Source organism: Glandiceps talaboti, chromosome 10 (assembly GCF_964340395.1).
Source record: "Glandiceps talaboti chromosome 10, keGlaTala1.1, whole genome shotgun sequence".
Taxonomy (NCBI): domain Eukaryota; kingdom Metazoa; phylum Hemichordata; class Enteropneusta; family Spengelidae; genus Glandiceps; species Glandiceps talaboti.
Genome location: NC_135558.1, coordinates 565,001 through 588,344, shown reverse-complemented (window position 1 = coordinate 588,344; position 23,344 = coordinate 565,001). Strand labels below are relative to the sequence as shown.

The 23,344-nt window shown below is 35.5% G+C and overlaps 2 protein-coding genes across 2 annotated transcripts; both read left to right on the top strand.

The window, feature by feature from the left end:
* Positions 1-42: 42 nt before the first annotated feature.
* Positions 43-13,841, top strand: LOC144441010 (uricase-like). Its single transcript, XM_078130518.1, has 7 exons — positions 43-259; positions 3,775-4,024; positions 4,600-4,795; positions 5,089-5,275; positions 9,620-9,743; positions 10,223-10,306; positions 10,922-13,841. Exons 2-7 carry the CDS (start codon positions 3,800-3,802, stop codon positions 10,994-10,996), a joined length of 891 nt encoding a protein of 296 aa, XP_077986644.1. The 5' UTR covers positions 43-259; positions 3,775-3,799; the 3' UTR covers positions 10,997-13,841.
* Positions 13,842-18,401: 4,560 nt separating this feature from the next.
* On the top strand, positions 18,402-21,541 carry LOC144441231 (C-type lectin mosGCTL-1-like). The gene is made up of 5 exons (XM_078130788.1): positions 18,402-18,417; positions 18,544-18,612; positions 19,560-19,950; positions 20,704-20,783; positions 21,241-21,541. Exons 1-5 carry the CDS (start codon positions 18,402-18,404, stop codon positions 21,300-21,302), a joined length of 618 nt encoding a protein of 205 aa, XP_077986914.1. The 3' UTR covers positions 21,303-21,541.
* The last annotated feature ends 1,803 nt before the right edge of the window (positions 21,542-23,344 follow it).

The window sequence follows — 23,344 nt, the reverse complement described above, 5'->3', positions numbered from 1 at the left end:
AGGAGGTAACAATCGTAATTTACGACCGTTCATGTGTTTCAGGAAAAAAAACTTGGACACGTACATGATATACGTCACATTGCACTCACCGTGTTTCAGGAATCGCCGACGAAAACTACACGCTGGCCTCCGCTCTCCCACATATACAGGTACCCAGCTGTCTGTCAGTGTTACGTAAACTGAATAAGCCCAGCCCAGAAGCATATCGCTGAACATCAACTTCATTACTACTAGCTTTCAACGTGTACTCGCTCTAAAGGTCGGTGTTTTTGTTTATATGTTATTTATAGACAGCGGGAGAAATCTCGGGCTTTGCTCTCTAGTCTAGTTCAAATTTAGGGATTGCCACCAAACAATCTTTGTTGACGCCAGGCTGGCATTAATTTTTTCTAGACGCACGGTATGCACATGAGGCTTTTGCATAGACTGACTACCATGCTTTTGCAAGTTTTGGTTAATGTCGTGTCCCTTCCAAACACGCACCCCACATGCCCCAGGACTGGTCAACCTGACATTTTTAGTGCATACATGTATCAAGATCTGGCGTGTGCGTGTACGTGTAAGTGAGAATCACAGTTAGCTAGACATGGATACATGGACATGTGTGAATCTCAGTGTTGTACATCCAAGGTGCGTCCCTTATAAGTTATATTGTTCGTGTGTGGGCAGGGGTGGCAATGATATGAGGGTCCCTACACATTCGCCAGGATGTAGGCCATGCATTGTGGATGATGATGAATGAATCGTGTATGTGATGTGTGAAGTAGGCTCCCCTCTTTGACGGGCATTGCCACTTGTTGACGTCGCACGTATTTCAAAACATGGCAAGTGTGACCTTGAATGTGTGTGTTTAGTTTGTACATACTTACTACATGTACTAGTAGACTAGAGTAAAAAGATAAAGTAGTAAACATGCCAGTGTGGATATCGACGTGGCAAGACTGAACATAGTTGCGATAATTGTAGCGTTTTGCTGCGATTTTGAGGGTTTTTCGTCTGTTTTGGCGACTTTTAAGTTTTGGTGTTTAACCGGCGGGTTAAACATCAAAACTTAAAAAGTCGCCAAAACAGACAAAACACCCTCAAAATCGCAGCAAAACGCTATAATTATTGCAGCTAGACTGAACAATACTCGTATAAACTTTGGGGGAGTGGGGGGGGGGGGATTAAATAGAATACACATTTGAGGACATTTTCCTTCACATAAACTAAAAGTGAATAACAAGCTCAAAACATTTGAAGAATATGAGATTAAAAAAAATAGATAGATAAATCTCCCAATGGACTAGTTAATACTGGAGTGGTGTAAAGTCTGAAGAGACTCGGGGATAGACCCGCATATCACATGTACATGATGTGTACTCTTATCTTTATCTATTTACCAATGCAAATAGAATAGGAGACTCATTGACATGAGGGTCATTCGTTTCTTACTTGTGTCTAGTCTGTATGGACGTTGGAGAGAGACAACTGTGGTTAAACTTAGACTAGGGTTATGACTAGATCGAGATAGTTATTGCTCCCATGCGGTGGAATTTATACCAGTTACAAATCTGTTTATGTATCAGTATCTACTGGAATGCCCATATGTTTAATATCAAAATACAGTCACTCTAATAGCTTATTTTTAGATTATTTTTTGGTTATAATATATTTTTTCTTTTCATTTATTGTACCTGTAATAATTCCCGCACTGGTTATGTTCACTAAATGAATAAACAAATAAATAAATAAATGTACCATACTAATTAGTAAATGCAATTGGTTGGTCTAACTTGGAGCATCAATTCTGCATACCTAACCAAATATTACGTACATCTGTCAAATCTATTGTTGAGTTTGTCAATTTCCATTTCAGGAAAATAAACATGACAAATTCATTCCTATATAATTAGCCCTGAAATTTACATTTGTTATGAAATAGAGGAAGGTTGTGTTTGTACAGGTATTGACCAAACAAAGAAAGATACACTACAAACTGTACAGTGAGTACATGTTTAATAGTACGATCATGAATATCTAGGTTATTTACTGAAATGCTTTCAGAGTTCTCCCCAGTCTCAAATGAGTGCTGCTTGGTCTTTTTATAGTATTCATGCGGGTGCTATACTATTCATGAAGTAAATATTTATCATAAGATGTTAATTACAGTATAATTAAGGCTATAAAGTACACAAACAGAAACAATGGGTTGTCGGTGGCCAAGTGGTTAAACCACTTGCCTCTTACCACTGCAGTCGGGGTTCGAACCCATTCAGGGTTCGATTAAATTTACCACGCTGTAAGTAAGAAGAGTGTCGTTCAGTTTGACTCTACCGAACAACGCAGGTTTTCCCCGGGTACTCCGGTTTCCTCCTGCATTAACACTGAACCCATGAGGGATGGCCCTCACTGGACTTCTTGGGTGACAAGTGTTTAAAGGTGCCTGTAAATGGGCTTTATGCCCGTTGGTTTACCTGAATAAAAATTAAAAAAATAAAAAAATGGATTGATATGGAACATATTGTTATGTTACATTATCTGAGTGCTGGTAAGTGACTGCTAGGTATCAACCAGTGATCACTAGCATTGTGGATTGAGAATCTTACACTTTGTAACTACAATGTCCATTGTTCTGCCTCTTTAGGGACCCTAGCAGACATTTCAACAAATTGGCAGTGATGTCAGTATTGAGGTATATGAAAGGATCTGGAAAGGTGGGTGTGGGGGTGGGTGTGGGGATGGGGGTGGTGGATGGGGTTGTCAGTTAGCTCATGTATCTCTTGCCACTGCAGTCTGAGTTTGAACCCACCCAATGCTGGTTTGGTTTGATTAAAAATCAATCTGATCTGTATTAATCTTGATGGCCCGGATATGGGTTTTGCAGCCCGAGGTTATATGGTGGAAGGGCCCCGACTTAAGGAGTGCAAAACCCATATCCGGGCTGTAAAGGTTTTATCATATGCCCCAAGTAGTGGCACAGAAATATCATTTGAATCACATAATCACTTAAATTGGCACTGAAATATTATTTTATTTGCAGAAATGTCAAAATAATGACGAAATTAACAAAGCCAATCACTGAGTGAATGGATATCAATGAGCGCACCACTTGCCATATTTGGGGAAAGTGTGCTGGGCTGTGATAAGAAAAATTATTGCCCAGGTTTGATGCGCATGCTCTCCATTGAATTGCATTGGAATCGATATTGGGTATATGATAAGAAGGAAGATGCTACCTTTAACTCTATCATGCAACAGGTTTTCCCCAGTTACAATGTACACAAGCTTTCTCCTGCTTTAAAGGCCCAGGTTTTAATCCCAGGTTCTTGCATGAGTGTTACCTCATCAGTGAAGCTATCCTTAAGGATTACATATGTCATAGGATTCTCTTGTTCAGGACTAACTTTTTCTATAGCTCTGCCAGACATCTGTTTTTCAAACCTAAATCTTAATCCCAATCCATAGTGAGCTTATAAAGCTAAAACACTAGAGGGGCGCTGCACAATGGCAACCATAAATAGATGTTGTTTCCAGAGTTTACTTGATTAGTAATAAAGTATAATATCATCTCAGACATTTTAATTGTTTGAATATTATTACAATTTCAATTGAAATTTCTGAAAGGGGCTGTAAAATTGTGATGAAAAAAGTAACACATTGAAATTTAAAGTAGTGTTTGCCATCTACCAGCCCTTATCATCAACTGACAACTTACCTTTTGTACTACATCAGGCAATATGGTGTATGACAATTCTTGTTAACCTTTGATCTTTGACCTCTGACCTCTGACAGATAATCTCTACAAAGGATATCAGCCATGTCTCATGCAGATTTTATTGCGGAGGGAACAGCGTATGGTAAGAACAATGTACGCGTACTACGTATTCGACGTGAAGGGACAATTCATCATATCAAAGAAGTTGAAGTCAACACAGAACTGACATTGGCAACAAGAAAAGATTACATACGAGGTGATAACGGTGATGTCATTCCCACAGACACACAGAAGAATACTGTCTATGGAATAGCAAAAACTAAAGGAGTAAGTGATGTCTTTTTGTGAGTGAACCATCAATTCTAGGAAACTTTTAGATTTAGTTTTAGAATTTTTAGAAGTTTTGAAGATTTTTAGATTTAATAGGAAGGGAAACATCCTAGTTTCTGATACATTTACATAAATTAATGTAATTTAGAATTAATTAATTAATTAATTGAAGCTGTAAAGGCCCATAATTCAGTCCCAAGTTCTCACATTATTGCTATCTCATGAGGTGACCCATAAGTTATATGTGATCATTCTTTTGTTCAGAACTAACTGTTTGCATACATAACTCAGACAAACAACTAATTTTCTTATCCTACCGTGACTTGGGCCTTTAACTTGAGATAGAGTTGCAATCTTTAAACAAAATGTAACAAAAACAACAAAATTGAAACCTAATTCTATTGTGATAAACAAGAAGAAGCTCAGATTTTACATACAAGAAATTTAAAGGGGCAAATATACCTGGTGAGCTAAATTTGTATGTGTTTTTGGATAATTTTTTGATACACATACCGGTGATTGAAACATACCATAATTGTGCTAACAACATATCATTCATATACACACACTAGATTGCTACTATCGAACAGTTTGGTATGGATCTATGCACTCATTTTCTAAGTACCCATCCACAAGTTACCAAAGTTAATGTTTACATGGAGGAAGCACCGTGGAGACGGACAGACCACTCTGGAAAAGAGCATGTTCATGCATTCATCTTGAGTCCGGAAGCTATACGATTCTGCCAAGTAACTCAGGAGAGAAATGGTATGTAGCCATTCATATATACTAACATTGTTTTCTCTCTTAACTCGATGAGATGTATTATTGTGGATGGACACCATTATTAAGTGTGAATACTTTGCTTATATGCCATTCGTTGACAATTGCACACATGTCTTCAACAGCCATTCGTTGACAATTGCACACATGTCTTCAACAGCCATGACAGAAATTTGGATTACATCCAGTAAATTTCTGAATTTATTTTGACCTACAAAAGATTGTTATTATCAATATGAGTTATTATTTATCATTTGAATGATTAAAAATTCTTTCAGGTAATCCAGTAGTATATGCAGGAATAAAGGGTATGAAAGTATTGAAAACAACCAACTCTGGTTTCGTTGGTTTTGCCAGAGACAGGTTTACAACTTTACCTGAAGTATCAGATAGGTTTTTCTGTACAACTGTGTATTGTAAATGGAAGTACAATAGTCTCATTGGATTGAACTTTGATAGAGCCTGGTAAGTTAATACTTGATTTTTTTCCTGTAATGGTGTAAAATGTGTGCAACTTAATTGTTCTTAGGTCATAATACTAAAATACCACTCAAGTGTCTGCACCTATATCTATAGAGGTTAACTTTCAAGTTGGATATTAAAACCTTGGCCTTCATCTTCAAGGTCAAATATCAGACTGTTCAATAAATTTGGAAGTTTCATCTCTAGAGACACCATGTGCACCTACATTGCTAGAGGTAAGATCACTTCTCAGATAGACCTTTGACCTTGACCTTCATCTTCAAGTTCAAATTTAAATTTGCAGATAACTTTGTCATACAACAAACCAGTTGGGGGTCTACATCTTCTGTAAAGGCTTGTTTTGTTTTGTTGTTTGTTGTCAATTTTCTGTTGGGAGGGGGTGTCATAACATATTTATTCTGTAGAATTAATTTCTTTAAATTTTCTTTGCCATTTCCATGGTATCTCAATCTCTCAGTCGACAGAAAATAATGTTTAGGTAGGGTCCATTATCAATCACTCATCTTTTTTTATTTATCTTTAGTAATCAATATAGAGTTAATACTTAACTATTATGTGTCGTGGTTCTGTCAAAGTGTTGACTAAATGTTCAACAAAGTGATCATTGTCAACAGTTAAACAATTTTCTGCTAGAAATGATAACCAACAACCACTTGCTGAAAAGGATAGTATAAAAATATTGTTCATGTTCCTATTTTGTTCAAGACGACTGATATACTACCATTAATAATGTTGGATCTTACTGTCCAATTCCCGTAAGAAAATACAAAGATACAACGATAAAATTAGAGATGTCACATTTTCGTTGTCAAAGGAACAGAGAGCCTAAATTGTCTAAACAGATTTATTACAAATACAAAGATTTGGTTCATATTTATGGTAATTGTCTTCCTTCATCAGTGATAAAGCATTGACCATCATATAATCAAAAAAAGATTTCAATATAAACATCTGACTTCCAATTTTGAATACAGTTCAATAGTTAAGCTATACAACGATAGCTGATTTGGGAAATTTTCTCAGTCAAACACACTTTCCTTTCATTGGCGTTGATAAATTTGACAACTTCTATGGCCTTGCAAAGACAAGAATGGAGAACAGTGACCCACTGTTAGATAGATACACATTTGTATTCAAACTAGGGAGTTAGGATTAGGGGTAGTTTAAAGCATAGAAAGGGTCTATGGTAAAAGGTAGAAAAGAGGTTAGACTCCCTAAGATAAATCTAATTTGTATCATCTTCAGTGGGTGGACACCATGGTTGACATTTGTGACTGCATTGAGTCACTCATTTGAAGGAATGTAGCTAATATTTGGATTATGTGGAAAACTTCAAGTAATAGATAGTAATTCTGAAGGAATGTAGCTAATATTTGGATTATGTGGAAAACTTCAAGTAATAGATAGTAATTCAGTAAATCTGTAAACGTGGACGTTAAAAGATTAATTTTCACTTATTTTGCTGGACAACAAAAATTTATTAACTGAAATGTCTTCTTGAATATAAATAACAGTGTACCAGGCTTATACTAAATCCATGAAAGTTTGGCAGCTTAAAGACCATAAATAGCAACATTTTCATGTCACAAAAATAGCTACGTTTACAGTACATGGTGCAAGTCAATGGATAACTAAATAGTACTGAAAGTAGCTGGTAAAATGTTTTAAAAATGACAAAAGCAGGGTAAAGTTGTGTTTGCTCTACTACTTGATATAGCTCTGATTTCAACCTAGATATACAGTGACACAGACATAGTTTCCCTAACCTATGAAGTTCCTTAGCCCTGTGATGTAATATATTAGGTCTTCTAATCAATACAGTACAGCAATGTACCAGCTACATGCACAGACAGTTTTGATACCTTTTGAGGGTGCTGGCTATCCTTGACCTTTGACCCTCCAATATAATGAAACAATTATACAATTCTTGGCATCTTGCCAAGTTTATTCGCCATGTGTTCTAACATTAGCTGGATTTACCAGTCAGCCAATATATTATTTCATAATATATGAGTTGTCAAATGACCTATTGAAAATAAGATATATACAGCCCATGTCAAGCTACCATTCACTGGCTCAGTTTGATAAAACCATGCAGACTCTGATAAGAAACTGTACATGCTACACATTCAGATAGTAAGATTAAATGTCTGGTTTCTTGTGACATTTTGTGTAAATGAAATGAACTAACATGCCACCGTGCAAACCCCAGGGCATACCACTGGTCAGCTCTAGTAGGGGTGTGTGGCCAATTCTGGAAATCCTAGGCCCCATTTTACACCCACGTTGACCAAAATGAGTTGCACCGTGTAACCACATCGCCGTGTCGCAAATAATAAACTTTGACATATACCTATGTGTCAAATGACGTTCAAAGTTATGGCCGCCATGTTTTTAGTATAAATATTCTATTTCAGCAAGTATGTTTGATATAATTTCGATTTATCACCACGATTACCACTTATCAATAGTATACAACGTCTATGAATGCTTGATCTCTGCTGAATATCATTTATTTTTATTAAACTTGAATGCAAGTAGCGACGTCAGAAAGATCAACATCGCCCTAAGCGAACTTCGAATTGAATATAGTTTTACTATCAATACCTCAACAAGTTTTCAGTCATTTTATTCATAAATACAAGCAATTTTATAGCATTTCTGCCGAGTTCCTGCCACTAGAAGACTTAATAACCTCTATGACTTGTAACTTTTATATATCTACACATGTGCAACAGTTAGCTCTTGCGACTCACCATGCAACTAGTTGCTTCGTGTACGCACTCCGTCGCAGTTGCTAGCCTCGTCGAATTGTTTCATGAGTTGCATTGTGTAACTGGGCCTTAAAATATTGGTATCTGCATGTCTGTGTTTAGTTGCAGTACATTTAAATGGTTTCATTTAGACAAAGTGTAACAAGACATTGCAATCCTCCTCTTCAAGTGTAGAATGTTCATGCAGTTTTTTATTAGTTTCTGCATGCTTGTATCATACAGAGCCAGTGAACACTAACATGAAACAGTCCTGTAATGTGGCAATAGTTTAGTCTAGTTCCTATATAGTATCATTACAATTTACACCTCCACTCACAGTATAAGTCAAAGTCGTTACTCTAGAAGTCCTGATATGCAATTTGAAATTCATCCACAGCCACTCACTGTCATTAATATCATGTCTTTGTTAATCAATCACAAAATTCTAACCAATAACGCAGTTCATCATAAAGTTAGTATTTATTGGGACAGTTATGTAATGTCCAAATATGGTATAATTGTCAGCTCAGGATGCTACTTATACACTGTTTACATCAGTATAGCAGTTCTGGTTCACTGATTGGATGAACAATTTTTTGTGCTGTGAGGGACTTTGACCAGACTGTGGTTTAGTTAGAAACAACATTGGGATCCAGACTAGTAATAACTCTACCATCAAAACTGATAAATCAACTATATGTAAGGTTAACAGTGCACATGTTGTTCACTCTACATACTTCTTTAAGAAAAGTAAACATGTTGGTGCCTGAAATGTATTTTCTTTACTGTTCATATATACAGGAAATAAGCTGTCATATAACTGCCAATTTGAAAATTATAATCACAAACTATTTCACCTGTGATATTTATTTATCATAGGAGTATTCACATTTTATTACATACAACAAATGTGAAGTGGAACCGAAACTAAAAATATGACTTCCATAAAATATTATACCTTGCTGGAGTTCACCACTAGCACTGCAAAATTTAATCTAATTAATGTAGACATATCTTTGTCTACAGATAATTCCACATTGCTGAATGTTCAAAATAACCTTCATTGATGTCATTTTCTCCATATGATTAATTTTATCAAGATTGTTTTCACTGATGTTATTTCAGCAATCTGATTTAATATCATCAACAGGTTGTACTTACAAATGAAAAATATCTTCTCACATTCAAAACATTCTTTGGAAGTGAACCTATATTTCCCCCAATCTTGTCAGCATTACCAGGGTTTTACTAAACATTGGGCTGTCTTCATGATCATATGTCATAGTACTGAATGAGATATCAGCTAAAACGTTTGACTCACTTCCACTGAAATTTTTTATTCACATCTGGATTAGAAATTTTCTTCATTTGTAACTATGAACCTAGAGTCCAACAACATTCACTCTTACAATAAGTTTGTGGTAATGATAAGGTTACAATTTTGGAATCTAGTTTTTAAGCAACTGAGTAATTTTCCACAAAGGTAACTTTGTCACTAGTACTATAAAAGATGGAATCAAATTCCAATTTCTATTCAACAATAATTTTGTAATTTTTCATATTTTGTCAACAGGGAGATAGTGAAGACCACCATCTTGGATGAGTTTGCTGGCCCCCCAGATAAAGGAGTCTTCTCCCCATCTGTACAATATACTATGTACCTAACTCAAACTAAAGCTATGCTTCAAATTCCACAGGTGTGTTACTATGTTAATCTCATTGTATATGCAAGGTTTCAATAGATTTGGTAATGCATCGCCATATAATATTACTTTGATGAAGTAAGCATTTGTAAGATAGCTATGTAAATACTGTCAGATGTGACCTGTAATGTAGTGGAATACTATATTGGCGTCAAATCTCAACCTACAGTGAGAAATGTTAAAATTGGTTATTAGGATAGAAGTGCACCCCCTGTGTTGGTCATCTTGACATTCTGTACCCATCAGTGTGATCACAGTTGAATTTATTAGTTACTTTGTGTAGTCCTTCAATCATTTAAAATAGGCAAGGAGAAATGTTCTGGATGCTGAACTCTCTCATCAAGGAACATTATTGAGGAAAAAACTGTCCTGAATGCCAAGGTTCACTGCACCAGTTCGACAACAAGTAGCTGTCAGTCAAAGTTGGCAGTAGGACAAGATAATAATGAAATAAATGTTTTATTTTGTTATAGCTGGAAGAGATGGAAATGACAATGCCAAATAGTCATTATTTTACAATTGATTTGTCAAAGTTTGGAATGGAAAACAAGGATGAGGTGAGTCGTATCACAAAGTGTAAAACTATGGATGACATGTACATACAGGAAATGTTTTGGTGGACATCATCAACTGGCCACAGTAATACTAAACTTGACTTCATATTCGTCAGTTGATGGATATTATCCACTTAACATATCCATTCGATTTGAAAACACTTTCCATTGTGAGAGTTGTCTACATGGCTGTCATGGCAGCCATTTTAACTATGGTCTGTTAACACTGCACTTTCACAACCATTGACTCCCATGATCTCATTGCCTTTCATGTCAAAAAATGTCTTGAAATTCTATATGCTGAGGCCATTTTTTGGAAAGGAGGATTGTGGGTATTTCCTATATACCTTGGTGTCAATTACTAGATTCTGTACATTTGTAAGATGGTTGAGAATGATGATTTTGCAAGTTATTTTACTTACAGAAATGGTGTGATATGTTGATGTGTTGCTGAAAGCATTTTGGTGTGTGGTTAATAAAAGGATATATGCCTGTTACTTAATAACAAGTTGTCTTGTTATGGGTACATACCACAAAACAAAACAATATATGTGTGTTTGCAGTGAGCTCTCCACAATAGTACCTCATGTAACTAATGATTTTGTCATTTCTTTGTAGGTAATGTTGCCTGCTGATAAACCAGCTGGAAATATCTGCCTTGCCATGAAGAGAAGCAACAAAGCTAGACTGTAGAACAAAGATGCAGGGAAACAAAGATGGAGGGAAACATAGATGGAGGGCAAAAATGATAGTTTGTAGGAGGATTAAAAAACTATGTAACATTTGACAGTCTTGATATGCAAGTTTTAACTGTTCAAAATTATTTTTGAAAAATTATGAAAATAACAAATTTTTGTCTACATTTGTAGGGATTTAGCCAAGTTCTTATTTTCATATAGGACAGTGTTTAGTGTGTTTTAACTTCCATTTTATTGACCAATCATAGATGATGTTGGGTATCATGTGATTGTTTTTAATTGCATTTATTTTGTGGATGAAAATTTTGTTAGATTTCTTTTAATTTTAGAGTAATACTTCAGTTTCTGAAAATGTTACTGGTTAGAGAGAATAATCTAGTCTATCCAAAGGTAATAATTTGATGGGAAATTTATGACTTTGAAAACTTCTCATTAAGGTATGTGACAACAATTGTACAGATTCCACAGCTTGCATGTATTCACCTGTGTACACTTAAGTTGTTCCTGTAAAGAAAAGCAAAGCTTTTCAAATGTTTTGATTCAAATGCAAGCAAGTGGTGCTATTGTGCAGGAAAGATATGATGGCCAACGACGTCCAGTAGAGGTGTGATTTATACTATTGAAAACTTACCCTGTGTTCATAGTCTAGCCAGTATGTTAGTCATGTGGATTGTGTTCATAGTTCAGCTAGTAGTTATTCATGTGTGTTGTCAGGATTATTTTTGTACTTTATCTTTTAAGGGTAGACACATGTAGATAAATCATATGTTTATCAAGCTAAGATAATTTGCTGTATAAAAGTTAAGTTTCACTTTGAATGTCAAGAATTTATTGTCTGACAGATAGACTGCACATGTACTGTGACCCAACACACACTCATATATTTCCAATAAGCTAGGGAGTAGGAGCCAGGCTCCTTAAGTTCACCCAATTTGTATTGTTTCAGGATTACAAATGTTATAATAAAGAGCTAAGGCAAAGCAGAAAGTCAAACCCACTTTATGTCGTTTATAGGCATCTCATTAATAACCATACTAGGGATTTAAAATAAAGCTCCTTAACATAAGCTTAATTTGTGTGGAATAAAGATCTTAATTTCATAGTTACAGTTGACCTATAGGTGGCAGTATGATCAGCGGATTATATCTGTGGATGAGTGTAAGCTTGTATGTGTAAATTTATACACATAATGCCTCCTTCAAAAACAGCCATATTGGTACACTTTTTTTGATACAGAAATATGATAGAGAAATATTGAGGGTTGAAACTTGAATAACAGGTTTCAGCACTGGCACAGTTGTACAGATAAACAAAATGCAAATATACAACATGTAAAAACTGGTGGACTCGTCTGACAATAACCCAGCATAATAGCTCATTGTTTGCCAGTTACTAAATATAGATGTATTAACAACAATCAATTGTTGTTGTACAGGCACAGTGCAAGAAAAACAAAAACTCAAATCCAGTAGTTTTGAAGAGAAAAAAACAGGTTCGTGGAAAACACATAATATTGACCCATTGCAATATAGGTGTGACCCTAATCCTTGAGAAATTCCACAAAACAAGTATGAAAGTAAATCTGTTTGAGCTCTCCAGGGGTAAGTGGGATGCAATGTACCTTAACTACATGTATCTCAATCACTTTACCTAATACAATTATGGTGCAATGCATGACAAACAGTTTGCCTGATTTCCCATTTCTGTTCCACCACCTTGCCATAAACAAACGGTCTCTGTGGGGTAACCCACTAGAAAAACTAGAACTTTATAGCCACACATATTTTTTTAGGGACCCTTCTCTGTCTTTACTATTAAACATTTTATTAATTATTGCAAAGAAAACTTTTTGATTGTAAAATTGAAAGGGTACTCCCATCATTAAACATAAGAGCTGTACAGCAAATCAAGAAACAATGTATTGCAAACATGTCATGACAATGGTATACTTTTCAACTGTACCTTTCAGTATTGGTTTGTTTCTGTTTTTTCTGATATTTTTTGTAAACTGGGAAGTTTTTCTTTTCATATATGTCCTTTTGCATTGAACTTGTAATAAGGCTTCATCAATTAAGTGCTTTGTTTGTCATCCTTGAATTTCCCCAAAACCTACCAGGCAGACGGGGGAAAAAACAAACACAGAAAATAACACAATGCTATTCTGTCATATAAAATTCACTTTTCTGTTGATTCATATTCTGTGTGTACCTAAATCTGCTACACTGGTGAAATGTAAAAGTCAAAAGTTTGATTGCTATTTAGAGATTTGTGTACTTATTCTGCGAATATTTGAACAGTCTTTTCATTTTCAATAATATGGAATACGTGGAAATTTTGAGCAAAACGAAGTATGTTTGTTTTTTCTAAATCTACCAACAATTACAAACTACCTGCACACGGATGGCAAACAAAGAATTTAATTAATGGCATCTAAAAACAAGTTGAGAACAAAAGATAAAAAAAGTATCTATAAAGACTTGTTTTCTAGTATGTTCATGTACATACACCCTAAAAATAGGATGTTGGTATTTCAAAGAATTCAGTGCTGTAGTAAAAAAACACTAAAACAGCTTCATTCTTGAATTTTCGTTTCACAGTGGAACTTTTATTTGGACATAAATATTTGGACAGTAGATATACTATTTGACAGTGTGGGGGATTGCATGGGTACAAATTTGTGCAGAGTCTGAATGAAAGGAGGAAATATTGACCTGTGACTTTTACTAACAGCTAATAATGTAATACTCATTCTTACTGATTCAAAATACATGTACATACATGTTTGAATAGTTTTTCACATACATTGAAATATTTACACATCGGTATATATATAATTACAATCATGAAAACTAAATATTGGGCTTCCAATTATGTAAAATTTGTATTTCTTCATTTATATTCAATAAAGACCTCATAGTTTCAAATTTTGTTCGTTTGTAAGTTTTTAGGACAACTGAACTGAGCTTCAGTAGTGCTATAGCCATGGTGAAATATCTGTGTGTGTGTGTGTGTGTGTGTGTGTGTTTGAGTTTTTATATTGTAATGTGTCAAACTGATGTTAGCTGTACCATTGCCTTATGTTTTGTGTATCTATATTTAAAGAAGACAGTGAATAAAATAACTAATTATGTAAATGACAAAGTCAAAAACCACCAGATCAATTGCCTGGTCTTACCTATGGATAAAATCAACCTATAATCACCTTGTACAATATCCAATTATTGGTATTTTAACCATTTTCAGTGAATGTATTGCAGAATGTCTAATCGAGAAAAAACCCCATAATACTCCAGTTACGTTAATACAGCTTTAAAGTGATAATTTGATTGGTCTGAGACTAAGAACATAACCCTATATTATGGGATGTATCGTACGATAACAATACATGGGTCGTTTTTTAAAGCTTGAGAAACTGCCAATTCCTTTACATGTATAGCAAGAACAGTATTAGATCTCACCTCAGACCACCATAGGGCTATAGTGTCTGTGATCTGACGTACAGAAAGTAATTCAAATTATTAATAAAGTATTTGCCTGATAATAACTTTCCAAATACATTGCTGTAATTTGTCTGATTTCACAGAGCTAATGTGTGAGGATACAATTCAGAGAGAACTGTGGGATATATGAGATCTACTGGTGTTCCTGCCTTATATACAAAAGGAATTTAATATGATAGTTTTCTGGGCACTGCAATGTTACTCCGTGTGAGTGCAAGTATCGTGAAAGGGTCACTCAACCCCTTCCCGCCATTTTCTTATCATATCCCAAGTGATATTTTCAGCACATTTGGAAAGTGTGATGGGAATTTTGTATTAGAAACTATACTTGCCTAAAGGAGTTGATTTCAACGGTTGCTGATCGTAACGTACGTTAAAGTGACACATCCCAGAAATAATTGGACTGTGTCTTCACAAAGTTTGTAGAGTGAGCCTTTGGTACTCAAATACCGTTAACATCTGTTAGCAACACGTTTTCTGCTTCCTGTGTGTCAAAAAGAGTTACTGATTGATCTGAATAATCGTGTTTGAATGGTGGATGCCTTCTGTTTAGTTTAAGATTCATTTTAGTTGATTTTAATATGTATTCTAATCAATACTTCAACACTAATACACCATGTATTACATATGTTTTATGTAGTCGTTGTGTGGTTTTGATTAATATATTTTGACATTTTGTGTCATCTCTTTGTGTTTTGCTCAAAAAAACATATTTTTAATATTTCTCACTTGAAGCTTTTTTAAATTGAGCTTACTACCTTGGTGAGAAATATGTGTACTGAAGTTTTCTTTTTGTTTTGTAATATTTTGGCGCAACATTTGATGACAGATTCCATTTCTGAACATTTTGACAGTTGTTGTAAGTTTTGACGACAGGAGTGCTTGACAGTTGATAATATTGTAACGGAGGGGGCATTTATTCCTATAGGCAACAAAACGTTGTATGAAAAATTAGTTTTTGTTATAAACGTTTGAACACATTCACATGGGTCGGCTGCATTAGCTATAACTAGGGTTAGTAGCATTCGTTCAATCAGACAACCACCAATATAGCCACTGAAATAATTAGACACTTTCCTATATATCCACTGAAATAATTAGACATTGTCCTATATATCCACTGAAATAATTAGACACTGTCCTATATATCCACTGAAATAATTAGACACTTTCCTATATATCCACTGAAATAATTAGACACTTTCCTATATATCCACTGAAATAATTAGACACTTTCCTATATATCCACTGAAATAATTAGACACTGTCCTATATATCCACTGAAATAATTAGACACTTTCCTATATATCCATTAAAATGATTAGACACTTTCCTATATATCAATTACATAAAATCCAGAAGTAATACTGAAACAGATTGAAATCATGATCGCAATGAGAGTGCTGATTTTTAGGTGCGGACCGAAAACCAGTTTGATTGGATTTATTGTACCATATTTATTGTACCAGCTGCACAAATACATACACGTATGATATTACAAGTATGGTAAGTCATAAATGCACCAAAAAGTGATTCAATACTGTTCATGGTGTATGATCTTATAAGTACGGTGAGTCATACATTCATACATGTATTTTTTTAAAACGTGACAGTTGTTGCTATGGCAACTTTAAATGCAATAAAAAACAGACGTTGGTATGGTTTCACAGTTATTTTTGTCAGTCCAAAGTTTTGAACACATCTCAACTTAAATTTTGTGATAGTATTTGCTTTACTCTATTTGTTTGTGCTAAACAAAACCATAGCTTCAATTACAGATTGTCACTGTACACTGTGTACTGTGAAAAAAACAACACATCGCTCTATATGCAATTAATTGTACAACTTATAATTAAAACAAATAAAAAATTTATTTTCGTTATTCGACATGTTTAATATAATACGAAACTAGAATAATCAAAAGAAAACGTGATATAATGAGCTGTCAACGAAATTTCAACACCGTCCATATCTGTATTTTTTTCCATTAAAACATAGCTCACTAGGGACATTTTACAGAGATCAAAGATCGTTGTCAATATGCTGTCATCCCGTATCATTACAAAGACTTTTTTGAGAAAATGACAGAAAAAATGTTTTCTGCCATCAGCATATCTCTGATAACACCTCTTAAAGTTGTCACATTGTGTAATTAGTCGTCGATAAAAAGTGAGAGTAGTCAATTCAAACCGTCCACTTATGCAAAGACCATACTGTGAGTTACCCCTTGTCGATATTTCATTAAAACAACCCGAAGTGAGTCATTCAAACCGGGGATGCTTTTTTTGTAATGTAATTGACAATATTTCCAGTATATTTTTGCAATATTTTGCACATTAACAATCTCATGAATGAAGCCTGCTAGAAATTGAAGAGTGGAACCCCCTGATACCTAAAACTAAATATATTGCCAAGCTTTCCACTAACTAGGCAGTATCCTCCAGTTGAAGACAGACACGGAAAGCTAAATAACGTGAGTATACCTGCTTTTGCTTCTGATCATCTCGTTTTTATCGCACTTTTATCCAAATCTCTACAGTCTGGTATCCTATTTAATAAGTTCTTCACTGTCCCCTTTCTACGGTTGTTTATATGTGCCTTCCCGACAAAATTCACCAAACTTTACAAAACTCCCTTTGTGTTCATTCTTGGAAATACCATTGCAAAAAAAAACGGTTTTTGTTTCCAACACTTCGACGAATGTACGTTTCATGATACGAAGACGTTGTTACAAGTGGCACGATATCATCTATTGTACAACTTAGATATACACAATAAAGACTGTTCACTGCGACAGCATCATTACAACCACCATTAATTACGCCAGTGCCCATAGTAGACGAATCAAAACTTCGCAAACATGAATGCTCAGTGCCTGTGGTTTTTTGAGTAATTTGTAACGAAAATAGTTGTGAGATGTAAAACACATCGCGCAGCCTAATTAAAACTCTATAGTCACTCTGGTTTGGTAGTAAACGTCACCGGAATATTTTTCATTCATTGCAGAAGAGTACTATACCATAACGGTTACCATGGATATAAAGATAATTCTGTTTTTGTGCGGCTTGTCGTTTAACTGTGTCTTCTCAACTTTTGATGGGGTAGGTAGATTAGTTATGGTTACAACATAAATATTTCAATTTATACCACTTGTTTAGAATTCTCTTCACACTTCGCATTACTGTTAGGACAAATCGACTTTGAATTCAAAACGCTTTTTAAAAAATCGACAAAATACATCTGAATGAAACAAAATATAAGTTACAAGTTCCTAACAGTACGTAAGGGCGGTCTTTGTTTTTCATCACCCAACCGACCCTACATGCCGACCCCGGACGCTACGTTTCTTCGACATTGACGCCCTCTACGGCAGGATTAGATAAAAACACGTCACTGATTTATAGATTGCAACGAAATATATTGTTTATTGCTGAAATTTGGAAATTTTAATAAAACAAATGATTCAAAGTTTCCTTCTTACTGAAATTGTCATTTCTAAGTCATTCAGGCTGTTAAAATAAGATTATGAATTGAAAGTATCACCAACATATACCCATACACTTATTTGTTATAAAATCATTTTTTGTATTTTTAACCGACTGACTGATCGACCCATCAATCGACTGACCCATCATTTTTAAGGTGTTGCGATGACAAACAGAATGCATGGACCCCCTAAGCAATAGTCGGCAGTAACCGTTGGCAAACTTAATGTGAAATTTAGCCCAAGACCGTATTCCATCTTAGCTAGCTCTCATTTCTTGTGCTTAGGAGACCCCAAAATAGATAGTCTTTCCTTTCTTATATATACTCTTCCCATGATGCCCCACTCCCATGTACAGTACGCCTCTCCTATATTATCCAGGTTTACCAATTCTTCATAATAACTTTGTTTTCGAGATGTCTGACGATGCAGGTCCGTGATTGCTAACAATAACTTTTCTGAATCCATAAGCAATGTAGCTAAGATGAATATCATCCTTACCTTTATTCCTCTTTAAGTAACCTTACTATTAAATACGTCTTACATGTATATCATTAGATGAATACACATTGCAACCATTCATTAAAGTTTTCTTCTCTTTATTTATAAACCGAAAGGCATTACAAGGTATGTAAAGTTTTCTTGGCTAAAAGAATATCTTACTGGAGTCGTTTCTTTGCATGTGCGATTATCAACAACAAATGCTGCATCTGAAAAACCCTGAATGCAAATAGGTTGTCAAACTTCCAACATAGTAACCATTCTCTCTCTCTCTCTCTCTCTCTCTCTCTCTCTCTCTCTCTCTCTCTCTCTCTCTCTCTCTCTCTCTCTCTCTCTCTCTCTCTCTCTCTCTCTCTCTCTGTTTATGTGTGTGTCTCTCTCTCTCCCCCCTCTCTAATGTTTTGACGTCTGTATTTAATGTTTGTGTGATGGCACATTAGTTCATTTCATTTAGACATAAATTAAAATAACATACGTTCAAAATCACAAGGGTCAGGAGTAATAAGTAATTTTTTTAATGCTTTTCCGGATTTCTGATATTATTTTCATATTTTGTCACTATAATTTAAATAAAGTTTTACTGTGGAGTCTCAGCTGTCTATCGTTTAACGCATGTCGCAAGAAACTGTATTCACTCTGTAGTTTATGGTTTTCTATGTGGTTGTATTAAACAGTAGCCTGTTTACTGTGCTGTCGAGATACATCCTAGTCCTCGCATTCTCCGCTCGTCTTTTGGATGTTTTAATGGTTGAAGGGACTGCACACTGTCATCGATCAGGCTATTGGGTGGAAATTTTCAATTCGAAATTATCAGTCTTAAATTTGACAATGTAATCATTACAAGCGGAGAACAGAGGGTTAGGAGGTATAAAGATGTATCTGGGCAGCGTAGTACACAGGCTAAACAAATAGACTTGGAGTCAGTGAACGGTAATATGAAACATACTGTAATGGCAGGATGTCTTATTTTGTTGATAGTGTTTGATTTCTGTGGTGCCATTACGTGTATTTTGATTCCAAGTTGTATTTCAAAACAACGTTAAATTGTACTTGTATGTTTCATCTTGTGCTAGGATCGTGTAAATTAGCACTCTCTCCGGGTTGCGACTGTAGGATCTACTACTTCTATTGCGAGCAGTCCAGTGCCAACCATGCTTACTACGATAAGGCAAGGGATTTTTGCTATGCTAATTACGACGGTCTAGTAAGATTGGAGAGTGAACAGCAACACGACGCAGTCATAAACTTCATCACGGTTAATAACTACACCGCTGCAAGTTGTATTTCAAACTACGGCTTTTGGATGGGTTTTGAAGATACAACCAAAGAGGGTGACTTTGTGTGGTTAGAAAGCACAGTACGCCAAGGTCTGTGCACTACTACCTATAGCATTTGGTCACCAAACGAACCAAACAACAACACCAAGAAAAATGCAACTGGTGGACAAGACTGTGGTCAATTGTGGTGAGTATGTTATTACTGATATTTTACATAATGTTAATCATACTGAAATGTTTGTACTTGTCTCCTAAAAAGTCCAATGAGGGCTGCCCCTGATGGGTTCAGTATTGATCTGTATTAGTGTTAGTGCATGGCGTGGTAAACCGTAGTGTCCGAATCAAACTATACATCCTGCATACCCACGTAGTAAAGTGTAACATACCTAGCCAAACCAAGACGATAACAGTTAACCCGATGGTATAGAGGACAGGGCCCACCGACAGATAGCATGTTTAAAATTTTGCATCGTAATGTTGTATATAGATCTTTATAGTGGCAATCGTAGAAAAACAGACAGTCAGTCGAGAGGGGAGGGGTTCTCCGTATATTACTCTCATGTTTGAAATGTAAAGAAAATGAAGCCATAAACCAGATATTACAAAGTAATACACCACTCCATTCCGCCAAGAGCCTATGTTACGATAATGACGTTTATCTGTCACATAGTATTAAACACTAGCCTCAGGAAGAAATGCATTGAGGGTTGACTTTTATGGTTGAACCATAGACCCTACACGTAACGTCTTTGTTTGAACATTGAAGAGAAACATAACAGTTGCCTGGCAGAGCTGTAGAAAACTGTCTTCCTAAACAATTCAAATGATAGTAATATGTATCTCTATAAATGGCTCCACTGCCAGTACCTGCATTACACGATATGTGTAATTACAACACTATGACATGCAACTGATGATGGCAACTTGTTCTTCGAAATAGGTTCCGAGGAAGTCGCAATGGAAAATGGGATGACGAATATTGCGACTTTCGTCCAAAAGGCGCTGTCTGTGAGGATCGCAGTAAGTTTGAATTTGTACTAATGGTAACTTTCCAGGGCGTTGTGGTCCAAAACTGAAGTTGTGTGTAATTTGTTCGTTCTTTTCTGACTACTGAGATCCCTGACTAAAATGAGTATGTTCATCACGCAAAAAGCAGTTCATACTTGTTTAGTGGGAAGGAATATTTTCAGTACGAGAATAGGTACGACAAGTTTCCAGCATGGATTATTCTTGTATCAGAAGAAATTCTGAAAATAACAACTCTTTCGATGATGATTTCGTAATATTGACACTTTGGCTGCAGTCTACGGCATAGGGCTGAAGAAGTCAACTGAAATTGAAGATGAGTTTGCATCAATATGTTCATATTGAAATATAATCGCGTAAAATATATTTTCCAATCAGTGTAACCCTTCCAAGTCTTCACATCGGCAACACTATCTACTAGTCAGTTGTTTGTTTTCTGTTTTCTCCACAGTTCCGCACTGCAATTATGCCGAATATGGTTATAATATTACAGGAATTCCCGACTGCGACTAATGGACGTCATATCCGGTATCCATTCGCTGTTTTAAACTTGGATTATAGACACTGTGTGATACTGCCACAGCATATTCTCTGTTAACTATCCTCATCGTCGGGTGCTCTCCTCCTGGCCGCCTCGTCGTGCGGGGGGGGTGGGGGTGCGATCGAACGAACTACAAACTTTCACCATCTTTAATTGTGCATGCTTAATATGCTTGTAGTATGTAATCTCATTCTTAGCTATGAAATAAACAACTGCATTAAAAAATGACCAAAGTGTGTAATTGAAATTTTACTTTTATTAAAAGGTTTTCTTCTACAATTGGTGCATAAGTGACAAGCATACAGTATAAACCATACCAAACTAACAACATTAGAAACGTCTTGTGTTTGACCTACCGCAACTGTTTATACACAGCAAGGGTTGGGTTTGGAATTAGACATTGGTGACATTGAAAAACATAAAACCACCTATTCTCTTTGCGGACGAGGTAGATGAGATTGTAAAACTGCTCTGGTTCAAGAGTATGGTCACAAAACTAAACAGAAATCCATGGAGTCTATATGTTTCTTAACAGTTTGAATAGTTGCCATGTATCAACATAAATGGCATAAGTTTGTTTATATCTCAAATCGCTGATTTATGACAAATTACTTGGAGTCTTGGAGTTACTATGGAAATCTGACGCCTTACGTTGAAGTTCGAAATAATCATTTTGAGGATTCTTTTATATGCAGCAATACAATTATAACCAAAATTGGTTATATTCTTCAATTTTACAACTTGAAGTTTGATACTTACGGAATGGTGTTTTTGAGAGCGTAATTGTTGGTCAACAATTCAAAACCAAAAGATATGTATGTATGTAGTATATTGTTCAAGGAATAGTATCCACAAATATTTGATACCTGTATGAAATACACGCACGTAAACAAGTAAAGGTAAACACTATATGCCAAACTATCTAACAGATACAACACCAGACATTGAATCTACTTGAATATTCATAACATTACTGTAACGCTGTACTACCTGGTTCTCTTTACCAGAAACACACAATATTTTATAGTTTAGTTACCGGGAACGCTCTTCAAAGGTAGCTTTTGGGCCAGACGTGGGCTATGATGATAGCCAGGTATCATAACCTCCTTTTATATATAGAAAATACCCACTACTGAGAGTTTTATAGCATAATTATAAATGTGTTGGGTTGTCAAATATCCAAAGCATTCTGCTAACTTTGTTTCAGATCACACAATTCGTTAATGTCTTGTTTACCAATTATGATAACCTTTGCCAACGACTGCAGTGTTAACATATTAAAGGCAAAATGAAAAATAGCGTAACCCGACCGACCCTTCTTTAAGCCCCCTGACCCTAAACATTTGTTGTATGCAAAAAGTTAAAATGGTAACAATTTACTTCTATTTTCGTGTACATCTTCAAGCCTTTGCCTCATCTGTAATCACTTCTATAAAAAAAATCGTATTCCAGAGAGAAATCAGGTCTTCTTACAGTATAACATTAAAACGCAAAACGTGTTCAGTGACTTTTCGTCGGCCCTGTGGAAAAATCTATAGATCCGAAACTGACCGGTCCCTAATGTTAACTCAAGTGTACACGTTTCTGGTCTACATTCCAACCCATATGCTGACAAAATAGTATGTTTGACATTGGTGAATTTACACAAGCTTTACTGGTGCATATTGAATTACATTAATATCGGTGAACGTAAATTGATACCTGGAGATACTTGGAATTAGAGCTTTTACTTCCTGGTAAATGGTGATCTAAGAGGGGTATACCCCCCCCCCTCCACCCATATACCCAGAAGATGAAATTTGCACACTGCCGTAAGTGATAACCGCGCTCCTGTTCGGTCATTATTTTCGCAGTATATATCAAATTTCCCTTTCCATTCATTATACATCTAGCAGCAAAACTCTCACGAGTTTGAGCAAAGACCCAATTGAATGAAGTACATCAAATGTTTGACGCTAACATATTATTCACACCTTCATCAAACTTGATATATAGTTCTACTTCACAGGCTTAG

What these genes read in the sequence shown, in the direction of transcription:
- LOC144441010 (XM_078130518.1), top strand. Translation starts at nt 3,800, where the DNA reads ATGTCTCATGCAGATTTTATTGCGGAGGGAACAGCGTATGGTAAGAAC. An exon ending in GAATAGCAAAAACTAAAGGA is followed by an intron (nt 4,025 to 4,599) that starts GTAAGTGATGTC and finishes TACACACACTAG; the next exon opens with ATTGCTACTATCGAACAGTT. An exon ending in AGTAACTCAGGAGAGAAATG is followed by an intron (nt 4,796 to 5,088) that starts GTATGTAGCCAT and finishes AAATTCTTTCAG; the next exon opens with GTAATCCAGTAGTATATGCA.
- LOC144441231 (XM_078130788.1), top strand. An exon ending in AAACCGAAAGGCATTACAAG is followed by an intron (nt 18,613 to 19,559) that starts GTATGTAAAGTT and finishes ATCTTGTGCTAG; the next exon opens with GATCGTGTAAATTAGCACTC. An exon ending in CAAGACTGTGGTCAATTGTG is followed by an intron (nt 19,951 to 20,703) that starts GTGAGTATGTTA and finishes TCTTCGAAATAG; the next exon opens with GTTCCGAGGAAGTCGCAATG.